This window comes from Prionailurus bengalensis, chromosome A2 (genome assembly GCF_016509475.1).
Source record: "Prionailurus bengalensis isolate Pbe53 chromosome A2, Fcat_Pben_1.1_paternal_pri, whole genome shotgun sequence".
Lineage (NCBI taxonomy): Eukaryota > Metazoa > Chordata > Mammalia > Carnivora > Felidae > Prionailurus > Prionailurus bengalensis.
The window spans coordinates 21473251-21491117 of NC_057348.1; the positions used below are offsets into that span (position 1 = coordinate 21473251).

The 17867-nt window shown below is 39.8% G+C and overlaps 1 protein-coding gene across 4 annotated transcripts in view; it reads right to left on the reverse strand.

Moving 5' to 3' along the window:
- NEK4 (NIMA related kinase 4) overlaps positions 1–17867 on the reverse strand; it is a 47658-nt gene that overhangs the window by 7580 nt on the left and 22211 nt on the right. For 3 of the 4 annotated variants that reach the window (XM_043587612.1, XM_043587615.1, XM_043587614.1), the window contains exon 14: positions 17704–17837. In XM_043587612.1, the coding sequence (XP_043443547.1) occupies positions 17704–17837 (134 nt within the window). Of the gene's footprint in view, positions 1–16094; positions 16248–17703; positions 17838–17867 lie in introns of those variants that run through there. The other variant, XM_043587613.1, reaches the window with a different exon arrangement.

Genomic DNA, 17867 nt, shown 5'->3' on the forward strand with positions numbered 1-17867 from the left:
ACATTATGTATGTTTTTGAGTTGAACTGGAAAGATGTAATGCTTTTGTTAAATCAGACTCTTAGTGACAGATTTTTTGAAAAAAAACTAAGGAAATCTAAGATTTAGCCCTTAAATTATGCTAAATTAGCCACTATTTTACAAACACAAAATGAGAGCCCAATGGCATTCCTGGAGAGGTTGAGGAAGGCTCTCACTAAATATATGGCTATCTCCCCTGACACCCCTAAGGCTGAGATGGTTTGAAAGGACAAATTTGTCACTCAATCAGCCCTAGATATTCAGAGAAAATGCAAAAATTGGCTGTTGGCCTTGAAGGGACCCTGGAGGAACTCTTACAAGTTGCCAATTGAGTATATTACAACCAAAATTAACAAAATAAAACAAAACACACACACACACACAAAAAAAAAACAAAACAGAAAAGGAGGCTTAAAAAAAAAAATCTGAGGCCTTAGTTGTGGCCTTCCGTACTACGTCAGACCAGACTTCCCGAGGTCCTGGCACCAAGTGCCATTTATATGGCCATTCAGAGCACTAAAATGATGAGAATGTCCTCAGAGGGGACAACCAAAATGAAAACCCCATAAGCCATGCCCCTTCTGTGGAGACAATCACTGGAGATCTGAAGGCCCTCGGGAACCTCTATCTGTGAGGGCTCAGATAACCAATGTCCCTGGAAGGGACTAACTGGAGTCTGGGGCTCTTCATGGTGGCTCCCCTAAACAAACTGTCTATCAGAAACCCAGAGCCTCGGGTAACTCAGGTAAATACAGAAAGAAAACTGGTTGATTTCCTTCTTAACACCAGAGCTACCTTTTCTGACCTCCTTTCCACTCCAGGCCAACTATCCAAACGCAGCATGACAATTAGAGGTATCTCCGGAAAACTGCTAACTAAATTTTTCTCTCAGCCCCTGGGATGTATGTGGGGAAACCTAATTTTTTTTCTCATTCTTTCCTGATAATGCCAGAGAGTTTTACTCCCTTGCTAGAAAGGGACATTATAACTAAAATAGAGACTATGGTGCTACCAACTAAAGGACAGGTAAACAATTATGTGAGTTGTTGGAAATTACTGGATATGGTAGACTGTAGATACCAGGGTTCAGAAAAATAGTTTGCCTACTATATCAATTATTAAAGGAGACTCCCAAAAAAATAAATAAACTGGGGTCTGACTCCTAGATACCGTCTCCAGCCCTTGGTTACAACAGAGCAAAGCAATTACTATTACCAAGCTCACAGAAATAAAAGATCATTAAAACACAGGATCAGGCCTTTCATTTAGGGAGGGGCAAAACTTATCAAATGACCCAAAGGATGTTTACTGGGAAAAAAATTTGTCAAAGAGAGTTCTGAAAGTAGTATCAGCCTGTGAAGTATGTCTTAAAAACAATCCTTTCAACCACAAACTTGCTCTCCCAGGCAATCAAGGAACTGGAGGCTATCCAGGAAAGACTAACAATTAGGTTTCACTCATATGCCAAGGTCAAAGGAATTCCAACATCTGTGGGTATGGATTGATACTTTCACTAATTGAGTAAAGGCCTTCTTCTGCAAGACAAAAAAGGCACAAAAAGCAATAAAAGTTTTGCTTTATAAAATACCCACTTTTGGCTTACCTAAAATTTTGCAAATTAATAATGGTAAATGGCTGCTTTGACTCTTTCTCTAGTAGAACTCCTGGCTCTTAACAAAGTTTTATACCTCAGGGCGCCTGGGTGGCTCAGTCTGTTGAGCGTCTGGCTTCGGCTCAGGTCGTGATCTCACAGTCTGTGAGTTCGAGCCCCGCGTCGGGCTCTGTGCTGACAGCTCAGAGCCTGGAGCCTGCTTCAGATTCTGTGTCTCCCTCCCTCTGCCCCTCCCCCACTCATGCTCTGTCTCTGTCTGTCTCAGAAATAAATATACATTAAAAAAAAAAAGTTTTATACCTCAAAATAAATCAGACCGTCTGCTTATACTCAGCAAAACTCTAAATAACACCTCACAAGTAGTAGATGATTTAAAAAAATTTTTTTAATTAAATTAGGGCCAAACTCTTGGAAATAGAGCCACCATTGATTACTTATTACTCCTGCTCTTCCATCACCTGGGTCATGAGAGATTCCCTGACATATGTTGTTTACAAAGTCAGAGTCTCTCCTAGGTTGTTTGACAGGTTTGGAAACTGTAGACATTATCTTAAGATGCCACCTTGTTGGTCAGTATAATCTTTACTTTGTGTTCTTCTCTTTGTGTCCGCTAATAATTATGCCACCTCATGCCTGCCAGCCTTCCTGTAGAACCATACTGTGGGCTACTTGACCGACCCTGGGGTAGACTCTAACTGCTGTACCCCCACACTGTCTCTTATCAGCTTAAAAAAGCTAGAACGGTCATCGTCCCTGTTTCCTAACAGCAGGTACAGGCCCTATTCTGGGGGAGAAATAAATAGGGAAAGGGTTAACATTAGGCAGGGAGAGATAGGGAAACTTCAGAAAGCAGACTATAGCTGCAAGTGGGAGGCTAAAGAAGTAGATGGGGTTCTCCCTTTATAAAATCCTTTTTGGGTGCCTTCCCCCCATTATCAAGGGCATAAGGGGGGATCTAAATGAGATAGGCAATCTAACTCTAAGACAACAGATGCAGGCCCTTGGCTTTACCCTAACCACCTTACACCACTGGGTCAGGGAGTAATTCCCTGTGAATCTGACCACAGATGCTCACCCCTTTAAACGAGGAGATGCAATATAGATAAAGGAGTGGAATGTCCAGCCCCTAAAACCCCTCTGCAGGGGCTCGTTCACTGTCGTTTTGTCCACCCCTACTGCAGTAAAGGTAGCTGAAGTGGGTCCTTGGATTCACCACAAGCAGAATGAAGCCAGCATCTCAAAACTGGGAGTGCGTTCCTAATCCACCAATGCTATGCAAGCTGACCATATGAAAAAAGCAATCCGCAATTCCAGAGGCTCCAAGAGACTACAACCCTGCTTTAGTCACTTCAGAAGCTGACTAATGTAGGCACGGCAGAAGCTTGAGGAATCGATGGTCCGATGAAACAAAAGACTGTCCTTATTTTCTATGTTTCCGTACTGTGATGCACTGTCATGCCTTGTTTCTCACTATTATTGTGATTCTTGCTCTACTCTTTGCCATAGGATTGTCCAAGGCCACCCCAGCCAGCTGGAAATGTGAGAGGTTTCTGTTAATACTCACCTTCCTTTTGTGGATAGGATACTTCATTGGTACCAACATGGGGAAACAATGGCCATAAGAGACTAAAAAATTAGATTCCCACAAACTTTATAGTAAAACAACATACCCCAGTCCTACTACCAGGGTTTGGCTCTCAAAAGCTCAATTACTGGGAAAAACTATCTTGCCTAGTGTGGAAAAAGTTCATCATCGTCTCTGTTAAAAACTTAACATGCCTAGACCAAAGATTTTATAACTCAACTGCCCAGAAAACCCAATGGTGGGGGACCCCAGATCACCTTGAGCCAGATCAGATCCCCACCCCTTGTTTAACTTCTCTCACCTCTGATAGGTCTGAGACAATATCAACGCAGCCATCAAATGGCAGGCCCCAGGTGGACTATACTAGATATGTAGAAAGACAGCCTATATAGTACTTCCCTCAGTCTGGTCAGGGTCATATGTGCTGAAAACTATTCCTCCATCTTTCTTCCTGTTTCCACTTGACAGAGAGAAACATTTGAGAGTTCAAATGTATAGGGACAGGAGACTCAAAGGAAGAAGCGTGCCTTACAAACTGGCAATTAGAAAGATGATAAATGGCCTCCCAAGGGTATAATCCATTATTATAGCCCTGCCACCTGGCCAGAAGATGGGTCTTAGGGCTACCACACTCCCATTTACATGCAAATAAACCACATAATGAGACTATAAGCAGTTATAAAAATTATAACCAATAAAACTGCCAGAGCTCTTAACCTACTAGCCAAGGAACAAACCAAAATGTGCCATGCTGTCTATCAAAATCGCTTGGGCTTAGATTACCTACTTATTTCTGAGGGAAAAGTTTGTAAAAAGTTTAACCTAAGCAACTGCTGCCTACAGATAGATAATGAGAAAAAAAGTCATAGAAGAGATCACAAGTCAAATAAAAAGGACTGCTCATGTCCCTGTCCAGACCTGTAACAGTTAAAACCCCGGGGAGTTATTTGGAGGATGGTTTTCAACTTTCAGGGGATTCAAAAGTCTCATAAAAATTATCCTCCTAGTTCTGGGAGGTTGCTTAATCCTCCTACCTTGCTTGGGTCCCCTGGTCTGCCTCCAGTCTCACTGAGGCCATTAATTAAAAAAAAAAAAAAAAAGGATGGCCACTCATATAATGATGTTATAAAAATACAAACCTCTAAATCAAGATGATGTTCTTTGACCCAAAATAGAGGGGTCCGAGCATCAAAGTGGGGAAGGTGGTAGGGTCCCCTCCCTAAGGAAAAAAATCTCAAGGCAACCTGGCTATACGGCCTGTATGACAACATCCCTCATGACCTTGTAACATGAGACCACTTAATCAGACTACATGTTTGTGTGTTACCATATATGGGAGGCAAAGAAGTAAAAAATATATAAAAAAGTATGCCAGGTGGCATTCAGGGCTCAGTTCTTTGGGTACGAACCCAACTGAGCAGTACCAACAGGAATAAAGTTGCTTCTTGGAAAGAAAAGCCTCAGTGTCATGATTCTCTGTGTGAGAATCCTGCTACAAGAGAAACCAGAAATGGACCCACAAACATATGGCCAACTAAATCTTTGACAAAGCAGGAAAGAATATCCAATGGAATAAAGACAGTCTCTTCAGCAAATGGTGCTGGGAAAACTGGACAGCGACATGCAGAAAAATGAACTTGGACCACTTTCTTACACCACGAGAAAAATAAACTCCAAATGGATGAAAGACCTAAATGTAAGACAGGAAGACATCAAAATCCTCAAGGAGAAAGCAGGCAAAAACCTCCTTGACCTCAACTACAGCAACTTCTTACTCAACACATCTCTGGAGGCAAGTGAAACAAAAGCAAAAATGACCTATTGGGACCTCATCAAGATAAAAAGCTTCTGCACAGTGAAGGAAACAATCTGCAAAATTAAAAGGCAACTGACGGAATGGGAGAAGATATTTGCAAAGGACATATCAGATAAAGGGTTAGTATCCAAAATCTATAAAGAACTTACCAAACTCAACACCCAAAAAACAAATAATCCATTGAAGAAATGGGCAAAAGACATGAATAAACACTTCTCCAAAGAAGACATCCAGATGGCCAACTGACACATGAAAAAATGCTCAACATCACTCATCATCAGGGAAATACAAATCAAAATCACAATGAGATACCACCTCACACCTGTCAGAATGGTTAACATTAACAACTCAGGCAACAACAGATGTTGGCGAGGATGCGGAGAAAGAGGATCTCTTTTGCACTGCTGGTGGGAATGCAAACTGGTGCAGCCACTCTGGAAAACAGTATGGAGGTTCCTCAAAAAATTAAAACTAGAACTACCCTATGACCCAGCAATTGCATTACTACGTATTCATCCAGGGGGACACATGCAACCAATGTTTATAGCGGCACTATCAACAATAGCCAAAGTATGAAAAGAGCCCAAATGTCCATCAATGGATGAATGGATAAAGAAGATGTGGTATATACATACACAATGGAGTATTACTCAGCAATCAAAAAGAATGAAATCTTACCATTTGCAACTACATGGATGGAACTGGAGGGTATTATGCTAAGTGAAATCAGAGAAAGACAAAAGTCATATGATGTCACTCATATGAGGACTTTAAGAGACAAAACAGATGAACATAAGGGAAGGGAAACAAAACTAATATAAAAACAGGGAGGGGGACAAAGCATAAGAGACTCACAAATATGGAGAACAAACAGAGGGTTACTGGAGGGTGTGTGGGAGGGGGGATGGGCTAAATGGGTAAGGGGAACTAAGGAATCTACTCCTGAAATCATTGTTGCACTATATGCTAACTAATTTGGATGTAAATTAAAAATACATATATACAAAAATAAAAAAAGAATGAAATCTTGCCATTTGCAACTACGTGGATGGAACCAGAGGGTATTATGCTAAGTGAAATTAGTCAGTCAGAGAAAGACAAGTATCATATAACTTCACTCATATGAGGAATTTAAGGTACGAACAGATGAAAACAAGGGAAGAGAAGCAAAAAATAATATAAAAACAGGGAGGGGGACAAAACATAAGAGACTCTTAAATATAGAGAACAGAGGGTTGCTGGAGCAGTTGTGGGAGGGGGGATGGGCTAAATGGGTAAGGGGCATTAAGGAATCTACTCCTGAAATCATGGTTGCACTATATGCTAACTTGGATATAAATTTAAACAAACAAACAAATAAATAATAAAATATGTCTAAAAAAAAAGGAAATAATGGCTGAAAACTTCCAAATGTATTGAAAAACACTGATCTACACATCCAGGAATCTCCATGAACTCCAAGCAGGATCAACTCAAAGAGATCTACACACAGACACGTTAAAGCAAAAGTGCTAAAAGCCAAAGACAAGGAAACAATCATGAAAGTGGCAAGAGGAAAACTGTATCACTTATAAAGGAACTGAAATAACATTAACAGCTAACATAAACAACAGAGACCAAGGGGCAGTGGAATACTATATTCAAAGTGTTCAAAGAAAAAAAATTGTCAAGCAAGAAGAATCCCATAGCCAGTAAAGCTGTCTTTCAAAAATAAAAGGTGAAGTAAAGACATTCCCTGGTGAAGAATTTGTGGTTAGCAGACCACTTTACAAGAACTACTAAAGGCAGGGTTGCCTGGGTGGCTCACTTGGTTAGGCATCCAACTTCAGCTCAGTCATGATCTCATGGTTCATGGGTTCAAGCCCTGCGTCAGGCTCTGGCTGACAGCTCGGAGCCTGGAGCCTGCTTCGGATTCTGTGTCTCCCTCTCTCTCTGCCCCGCCCCCTCTTGCTCTGTCTCTGTCTCTCATAAATGAATAAACATTAAAAAACTTAAAAAAAAAAAAAAGAAAGAACTACTACTAAAGGTAGTTTATCAAGCTGAAATCAAAAAGACCCTAGACAACAATTTTAATTTACATGGAAACATAAAAGCACTACTTTGAGGGGAGGTTATGGAGAGGATGTGACCTCTGGTTCACTTGTGAACCTAATCCTGGCAACTAGAGGTTCCCATCCTCTCCTGTCCTTGGAATGTACATCCCATTTGCCTTCCCTACTCCCAAAGGCTGCCCAAGGGCATAGCCTTGAGATAGTGATGTGGTGTTGAGACCATCTGGACAGTATATGTGATTGAACTCAGTTAATATAACATATATATATATATATATATATATATATATATATATATATATATATATATGAACTTCTGAGATTTGGCAGGTAGGTGTGGAGATCTACTCATCCTGTGGCTGCCCAAGACAAGCCTCATATGTAAGTTCCCTTCCTTTTTAAAACTGCCACCTACCAATGTGGAGTGTTTGCCTCTTCCTTCCCCCTCTCTCTGCCCTCCTCCTACCAGGGGCCAATTTCAGATGACACCTCAGAGTAATTATGAAAATAAAACCTAATATATATGCATATTGTTTTTCCTTTCTTCTCGGAACTGATTTTAAAATAATTATACAATACAGGGTGCCTGGTTGGCTCAGTCGGTTAAGCGTCAGACTTTGGCTCAGGTCATGATCTTGCAGTTTGGGAGTTCCAGCCCAGCATCAGGCTCTATGCTGACAACTCAGAGCCTGAAACGTGCTTTGGATTCTGTGTCTCCCTCTCTCTCTGCCCCTCCTCCACTCACACTCTGTGTTTCTCTCAAAAATAAAAAAAACTAAAAATTTTTTAAAAAGTAATTACACGATATGTATGAAAGCGGGCAGAGGAGAAAGCACCAGGACTTCTTCTCCTCAAATGGACAAAAACTTCCCTGACAAAATGCCTGATTTAACTATATTGGACCTCTGCAGTCTATTAAAGACTTGTAACTTCCAGGGGAAGGCTGGTAAATTGTGGTTAATTTCAGTCAATTTCAGTTCCTAGCACCCCCAAGCCTGGTAGCAGGCAGCTGGGTTGGCAGATGTTCCTGGAGCAGTCTGCACACAGCTTGTGGAGCCAGGGTAGGCAATAAGAACTTGTCCTCCAAGTCCTGGGGGTCTGTGTACTGACAGATGATTGCTTCTTCTGCTCACAGAGTTGCAAACACAGAAGCAGGCAACCATTGTTGCAGCCCTCAGTGACAGTTACAAACCTCTCCCCCTCCAGCTGATGCAACTTTCAGGGGATTTGAAGAGACAGATATATATGTATAGTGGGAGTCCCAGAAGGGGAAGAAAGACAAAGAGAGATTTGAAGAAATAATAGCCAAGATGTATGAAGTTTTAACAAAGACATGAATATAAACATCCGAAAGTTCAATGAACTCTAGGATGAAACAAACAGTTCTTACCCAGACACATTATAATCAAACTGTTGAAAGCTGAAGAGAAAGGGAGAATCTTGAAAGCAGCAATAAAGGAGCAACTTATCACATACAAGGGATCTCCAATATGATATCAGATTTCTCATCAGAAGCTTTGGAGGGCGGTGTTTTCAAAGTGAAACAACAACACAACACAAAAACCCAACTGTCAACCAAGAATCTTTTATCTGGCAAAAATGTCCTTTAAAAGTGAGGGAGAAAAAAACAGTGCCATTTGCAACAACATCAATGAAACTTGAAGGCATTATTCTAAGTGAAATAAGTCAAACAGAGAAATACAAAAACTGTATGATCTCACTTATATGCAGAATCTTAAAAAAATGAACTCTCTAGGGGGCTCCTGGGTGGCTCCATTGAGTGTCCGACTTCAGCTCAGGTCATGATCTCATAGTTTGAGTTCAAGCCCCGCACCAGGCTCTGTGTTGACAGCTCTGAGACTGGAGCCTGCTTCAGATTGTGTCTCCCCTTCTCTCTGCCCCTCTCCCGCTCGCACTCTGTCTCTCTCAAAAATAAACGTTAAAAAAAATTTTTTTTTAATGAACTCTCTCTCTCTCAAATAAGCAACAAAAAAATTAAGAATACCAATTACTCACTAAGTCTTTCAAAAAACAGAAGGTGAGGGAACACTCCCCAACTCATTCTATGAAGCCATTATTACCCCGATAACACAACCAAAGACATCACAGAAAACTAAAGACCAATATCTGGTAAGAATATGACAAAAGAATCTTCAACAAAATACTAGAAACATGACTCCAGTAACATAGAAGTAGTAGTATGACCAAATGAGGTTTATCTCAGGAATGCAAGGATGGTTTAACATCCCCAAATCAATAATGTTACACACCCTATCAACAGAATTAAAAACAAAAACCATATGATCATTGAAATAAAAAGCATCTGACAAACCTAATACCTTTTCATGATTAAAAAAAAAAACAAAACACTCAACAAACCAGGAAAAGAAAGAACCTTCTTCAAGCTGATAAGCGGTATCTATAAAAACACACAGTCAACTAATGGTGAAAGACTGGATGCTTTCCCTCCTAGATCAGAAACAAGTCAAGGACCTCCACTTGTACCACTTCTACTCAATACTGTACTGGAGGTTTTAGCCAGGGCAATGAGGCAAGAAAAAGAAGTAAAAGACATCCAGACTATAAAGTAAAACTAACTCTATTCACAGATGATGTGATATTATATAGAGAAGATTCCAAGGAGTGCACAAAAAAAAAAAAAAAAAAAGAGTATTAAACCCAATAAACAAGTTAAGCAAGGTTGCAGGACACAAGGTCAAGATTTCCAAAATCAAATTTATTTCTGTGCATTTGCAGTAAACAATCCCAAATAAATATAAGAAAATTCCATTAAGATCAAAAAGAATAAAATACTCAGAAATAAATTTAATGAGAGGTATAAAACTTATGCTCTGAAAACTATAAAACATTGTTTAAAGAAATTTAGATCTAAAATTTAATAAACATAAAATCACCTCATGTTTATGAACTGGAAGTCTTAACTCTGTTAAGATGGTAATACTCTATATAAACTAATCTGCAGGTTCAATGCAATCCCTATAAGAATCCCAGCTGGCTTCTTTGAAGAAATTGACAAGCAAATTCTAACATTCATAGAATTATAAGGGACCCAGAATAGCCAGAACAATTTTGTTTTTTGTTTTTTTCAATATATGAAATTTATTGTCAAATTGGTTTCCATACAACACCCAGTGCTCATCCCAAAAGGTGCCCTCCTCAATACCCAATACCCACCTCCCCTCCCTCCCACCCCCCATCAACCCTCAGTTTGTTCTCAGTTTCTAAGAGTCTCTTATGCTTTGGCTCTCTCCCACTCTAACCTCTTTTTTTTTTCCTTCCCCTCCCCCATGGGTTTCTGTTAAGTTTCTCAGGATCCACATAAGAGTGAACACATATGGTGTCTGTCTTTCTCTGTATGGCTTATTTCACTTAGCATAACACTCTCCAGTTCCATCCACGTTGCTACAAAGGGCCATATTTCATTCTTTCTCATTGCCACGTAGTACGCCATTTTGTATATAAACCATAATTTCTTTATCCATTCATCAGTTGATGGACATTTAGGCTCTTTCCATAATTTGGCTATTGTTGAGAGTGCTGCTATAAACATTGGGGTACAAGTGCCCCTATGCATCAGTACTCCTGTACCCCTTGAGTGAATTCCTAGCAGTGCTATCTCTGGGTCATGGGGTAGGTCTATTTTTAATTTTTTGAGGAACCTCCACACTGTTTTTCAGAGTGGCTGTACCAGTTTGCATTCCCACCAACAGTGCAGGAAGGTTCCCATTTCTCCACATCCTCTCTAGGATCTATAGTCTCCTGATTTGTTCATTTTGGCCACTCTGACTTAGCCAGAACAATTTTGAAAAATAACCAAGTTGGAGGATTCATCTATCTTGATTTCAAAACTTACTACAAATCAACAGTTAACAAGACTGTATGGTACTGGCATAAGGGCAGACACAGATTAAAGGAGCAGAATTGAGAGTCTAAAAATAAGCCCAAGTGTATATGGTCAACTTGTTTCTTTTTTGACCAGGGGGCAGAACAGTCTTTCCAAGAAATGGAGGTCAGACAACAAGATAGCCACATACATAAGAATGAAGATGGACCTTTACTGCATACAATATACAAAAATTAACTCAAAATACATCAAAGACCTAAATACACAGATTAAAACTATAAACCTTTTAGAAGAAAACATAGAGGTAAACCTACATGATCTTGGATTTGGCAAAGGATTCTTTGATGACACCAAAAACACAAGTAGCAAAAGAAAAATAGGGGTGCCTGGGTGGCTCAGTCGGTTGAGTATCCAGCTTCAGCTCAGGTCATGATCTCACGGTTTGTGAGTTTGAGCCCCACGTTGGGCTCTGTGCTGACAGCTCAGAGCCCGGAGTCTGTTTCAGATTCCGTGTCTCCCTCTCTCTCTGCCCCTTCCCTGTTCACGTACTGTCTCTCTCCATCTCTCAAGAATAAATAAACATTAAGAAATAAAAGTAAAAATAAATTGGACTTCATCAAAAATGAAAATTTTTGTGCTTCAAAGAACACTATCAAGAAAGTAAAAAGACATTCTCCCATTCCCACAGAATGGGAAAAATATACACAGATCATGTATTTGATAATATGACTTGTATCTAGAATATATAGAGAATTCCTATAACTCATTAATTAAAACACAAATAACTCAATTTAAAAATAGGCAAAGAACCTAAGTAGACATACCTCCAAAGAAAATATACAAATGCAAAGTAATATATGAAAAGATGCTCAACATCAGTTGCAATCTAGGAAATGCAAAACCAAACCACAATAAATACTACTTCACACCTGCTAGGATGGCTATAAACCAAAGGTCAGATAATAACAAGTGTTGACTAAGATGGGGAGAAATCAGAACCCTCTTACACTGGTGGTAGAAATATAAAATGATGCAGTTGCTTTAGAAAGCAGTCTGGAATTGGGGCGCGTGGGTGGCTCAGTTAAGCATTCGACTTCAGCTCAGGTCATGATCTCACGGTCCATGTGTTCGAGCCCCGCATCAGGCTTTGTGATGACAGCTCAGAGCCTGGAGCCTGCTTCGAATTCTGTGTCTCTGTCTTTCTCCGCCCCTCCCCTGCTCATGCTCTCTCTCTCTCTCAAAAATAAATAAGCATTAAAAACAAACAAAAAACACAGTCTGGAAGTTCCTCAAACATTTAAATGAAGAGTTACCATGTGACCCAGCAATTCCACTCCTAATTATACATCCAAGGGAACTGAATCCACACTGAAGCCTGCACACCAATGTTTATATTAGATTTAGTCACAATAGGCAAAAGGTGGAAACAATCCAAATGTCCAACAACTTATAAAAAAAATTAAACAAAATGTAGCATATCCACACAACAGAACACTATTCAGTTGGAATGAGGTACTGATAAATGTTCCTGTACACATGAACCTTGAAGACATTACGCTAAGTGAAAAAAGTCACAAAAAACTATATATTTTATATGATTCTATTAAATGAAATGTCCAGAAAGGCAAATCTATACAGAGAGAAGGCAGATTTAGGGGTTCCTTAGGATTGGAAGGAAGAGAAGATAGAGGGTCAATAGCTAAAAGTACAAGGTTTCTTTTTAAGGAGACAAAAATATTTAAAATTGTAGTGATATATGTATTTGTGAATATATTAAAAACCACTGAAGTGCACATTGAAAAAAAATTTTAACATTTACTTATTTTTGACAGAGAGAGAGAGAGAGAGAGAGAGAGAGAGAGAATGAAAGCAGGGAAGGGGCAGGGAGAGAGGGGGAGAGAGGATCTGAAGCAGGCTCTGCACTGACAGCAGAGAGCCCAGTGTGGGGCTCAAACTCATGAACTGTGCGATCATAACCTGAGCCAAAGTCTGACGCTTAACCAACTGAGCTACCCAGGTGCCCCTGAAGTATATACTTTAGTGGGTGAATTGCATGGTATGTGAATTATATCTTAATAAAGCTATTAAAAAAAGTAATCCTTTATTTAATCACAATTGAGTTGAATCAACTGAATCCTAGAACAGAATGATTTTTTTTCTTTTGCTATAAAGGATATCAATGTGACAACTCATGACATTTAAATAACGTCTGTAGATTAGATAATGGTATTATATCAGTGTTAATTTTCTGAATCTGATCACTGTGCTGTGGTTATATAAGGACATATTCTTGTTCCTAGGAAATAAAATGAAGAATTCAGGGGTGGAGGGACATCATGTCCACAACATTCTCACAAATGGACAGAAAAATAATTATACATATGGAGAAAAAGAATAATGAAGCAAAAGTGGTAGAATAGTAATATTAGGGAATATATGAGTATTCAGGAATTCTTTATACTATTTTTGCAACTGTTAGTCTAAAATTATTTTAAAATAAAAAATTAAAACAACACAACAAAGTCATCTAGTATTAAATTGCTGGAGAAGTGACATTCAGTGGCTGTCCAGAGCAATGGCCCAGTTTGTTCATAACCCGGCAGACAAGGCTCCAGTGCTGCTGTGACTTACTCGAAGCACTGATTGGCCACATTTTGGCACTATGCTGAGGTTGAGCTAGTTCCTCCCACCAGTCTTTGCTGAGATCCCTACTGCTATTCAGAGCTTGAAAAAAAGTCAAGAGTGCTAAACTGACAGCTTCCAACAGCTCACAGTCAAGGAAGCTCTGCTGAATAGACTAGAGTGGTAGCCACTGAGGTGTGGATGTGTTGTGTTGTTTTTAATTTATTTAAATCCAGTTAGTTAACATATAGGGTAATAATGATTTCAGGAATAGAATTTAGTGATTCATCACATATAACACCCAGTGCTCATCCCAACAAGTGCCCTCTTAATGCCCATCACCCATTTAGCCCATCCTCCGCAATACCCCACCAGCAACCCTTACTTTGTTCTCTATATTTGAGTCTTTTATGGTATGCCTCCCTCTCTGTTTTTATATTATTTATGCTTCCCTTCCCCTATGTTCATCTGTTTTGTTTCTTAAATTCCACATGAGTGAAATGATATATTCCTTTCTCTGACTTACTTTGTTTAGCATAATACACTTTAGTTCCATCCACATTGTTGCAAATGGCAAGATTTCATTCTTTTTGATCACCAAGTAATATTCCATTGTATATACCACATCTTCTTTATCCATTCATCAGTTGGCGGACATTTGGGCTCTTTCCACACTTTGGCTATTGTCGATAGCACTGCTATAAATATTGGGGTGCGTGTGCCCCTCTGAATCAGCATTTTGTATCCTTTGGATAAATACCTAGCAGTGCAATTGCTGAGTTTAGGGTTGTTCTATTTTTAATTTTTTGAGGAACATCCATACTGTTTTCCAGAGTGGTTGTACCACTCTGCATTCCCACCAGCAGTGCCAAAGGGTTCCTCTTTCTCCACATCCTCACCAATATCTTCACCAATATCTTGTTGTCTGAGTTGTTAATGTTAGCCACTCTGACCAGTGTGAGGTGGTATCTCATTGTAGTTTTGATTTGTATCTCCCTGATGATGAATGATATTGAGCATCTTTTCATGTGTCTGTTAGCCATCTGGATGTCTTCTTTGGAAAAAAGTCTATTTGTGTCTTTTGTTCATTTCTTCACTGGATTATCTTGTTCTTGGATGTTGAGTTTAAGATTTTGGATACTAACCCTTTATTTGATATGTCATTTGCAAATTTCTTCTCCCATTCTGGTGGGTGCCTTTTAGTTTTGCCGATTGTTTCCTTCGCCGTGCAGCTTTTTATCTTGATAAGGTCCCAATAGTTGATTTTTGCTTGTTTCCCTTGCCTCCAGGGACATGTCAAGTAAGAAGCTGCTACAGCCAAGGTCAAAGAAGTTGTTGCCTGTTTTCTCCTCTAGGATTTTGATAGCTTCCTGTCTTACGTTTAGGTCTTTCATCCATTTTCAGTTTATTTTTGTGTATGGTGTAAGAACAAGGACCAGGTTCATTCTTCTGCTAAGTCATTGTCCAGTTTTCCCAACACCATTTGCTAAAGAGACTGTCTTTTTTCCACTGGATATTCTTTACTGCTTTGTCCAAGATTAGTTGGCCATACAATCGTGGGTCCATTTCTGGGTTCTCTATTCTGTTCCCATTGACCTGTGTGTCTGTTTTTGTGCCAGTACCACACTGTCTTGATGATTACAGCTTTGCAATACAGCTTGAAGTCCGGAATTGTGATGCCTCCAGCTTTGGTTTTCCTTTTCAACATTACATTGGCTATTCAGAGTCTTTCCTGGTTCCATGCAAATTTTAGAATTGTTTGTTCTAGCTCTGTGAAGAATGCTGGTGTTATTTTGATAGGGATTGTGGTGTGGATGTGGCTTTATGTCAATGAGATCATAGGTAAGCACGGCATCGTTGGCTATAATGTTTGAAGACCAATCTTTAAAAAAATTTTTTTTTTGACGTTTATTTATTTTTGAGACAGAGCATGAACGGGGGAGGGTCAGAGAGAGAGAGACACAGAATCCGAAGCAGGCTCCAGGCTCTGAGCTGTCAGCACAGAGCCCAACGCGGGGCTCGAACTCACGGACCACGAGATCATGACCTCAGCCGAAGTCGGCTGCCCAACCGCCTGAGCCACCCAGGCACCTCATGAAGACCAATCTTTAACATCTGTTTATATTTGGTTTATTATTTGAGTGTTCTTGGACCATGTGTGTTCAGACTAGTGTCTGGATAAAATAAGATAATGCATCAAAAACAATATAAATAAATTGGTGGAGAAGCAACTGTATTTCTAGGAATTTAAGGCTTTATTGTCATTGCTATTATTATCACCAAACAACTAGAAATACAAATATTTAAAAATAAAGCTAGTCAAAAGAATGTTTGTTCAGGCACTTCTACTACTCTGAAAATTTTCTGTTTTTTAATTTTTTTAACATTTATTTATTTCTGAAAGACAGAGCATGTGTAGGGGAGAGGCAGAGAGGGAGACACAGAATCTGAAGCAGGCTCCAGGCTCCAAGCTGTCAGCACAGAGCCCAACACGGGGCTTGAACTCATGGACAGCGAGATCATGACCTGAGCCGAAGTCAGACGCTTAACCAACTAAGCCACCCAGGTGCCCCTACTCTGAAAGTTTTCTTATGCAGGTGTGATGTAATGCAGTTGACTCACTGGAGAATAACCTACATGACCCAAAGTGAGTGTCATCTCAATCAGGAAATAGCCCTGTGACAGTAGGAAAAGAGCAAAGGCCTCAAAAGCACAGGATCGATCAAGTGATTGTTACCACAAGAAGCTGACTATGCTTCTAAGCTCAGTTGTACCATTATGTAAAAATTACATGTTACAAAACTGTGTACAGTATAATTCTATTTGGGCTTTAAAACAAAACAAAAAAAGCCTATGATACATATATGAATGTGATGGATGTGTATATACACAGAAAACTACAGACAAATGCATAGAGGATAAAAGGCAGTATAGAAACAGTGGGGGTAGAGAACCTAAGGAGGCTTCATGCTGTTAGCGCAGACCAGAGCCCGATGTGGAGCTCAATCACATAAACCGCGAGATTACCTGAGCCGAAATCAAGTTTCAGATGCTTAACTGACTGAGCCACCCAGATGCCCCAAAACTAGAATTTATTTAGAGCAAGATCTTATATCATTCTAATAAAAATCCCAGCTAGGGATTCCTACCCGCTAGGATGGCTGTAATCAAAATGATGACACTAACAAGAGTTGACAAGAATGTGGAGAAATTAGAACCCTCATACGTTGCTGGTAGGAACGTAAAATGGTGCAGCTGCTTTGGAAAAGAGTCTGGCAGTTCTTCAAAACGTTAAACGCAGACTTTCCATATGATTTAGCAATTTCCACTCCTAGATGCATACCCAAGAAAAATGAAAACCTATGTCCACACAAAAACTTGTACACAAATGTTCACAGCAGCATTACTCATAATAGCCAAAAAGTGGAAACCTAAGTGTCCATCAGCTGATGAACAGATAATCAAAATGTGGGATAGCTACAGAATGGAATAAATAGCATTTGACCATATAAAACAATGAAGTATCTGATATATGCTACAACATGGATGAATCTTGAAAACATTATGCTGAGAGAAACCAATCACAAAAGACCACATGTTGTGTATGATTCCATTTAAATGAAATGTCCAGAACAGGCAAATCTACAGACGCAGAAATATCAGTGGCTGCTTAGGGGTGGAGGGCTTGGGGACAATGGAGGGTGACAATACAGGCTCTCTTTTGGAGGTATTAAATGTTCTAACATCAGCTGTGGTAATGGCTGTACAATTCTGTGAACATACTAAAAACCACTGAATTGTATGCTTTAAAATTTTTTTTTTTTTTCAACGTTTATTTATTTTTGGGACAGAAAGAGACAGAGCATGAACGGGGGAGGGGCAGAGAGAGAGGGAGACACAGAATCGGAAACAGGCTCCAGGCTCTGAGCCATCAGCCCAGAGCCTGACGCGGGGCTCGAACTCACGGACCGCGAGATCGTGACCTGGCTGAAGTCGGACGCTTAACCGACTGCGCCACCCAGGCGCCCCTGAATTGTATGCTTTAAATGCGTGAAATGGATAATTTCAAAAGTCTGTTAAAAAGAATTCCATCGCACAAGCAGTTGACACATTAGGCTGATGGGACACTCACCTCTCTCTCCACTTCATCCTCCTCTTCCAAAAGATCATACACCTGCTCCAAAAGTTGAATCCCCAGGCCCTGGATTACATCAGCTCTCAAGACTTCAACTATTCTTCTGATCTTTTCAGAACCTGGCATGATAGCTAAAAAGAAATAACAAAGATAGGGAAAAA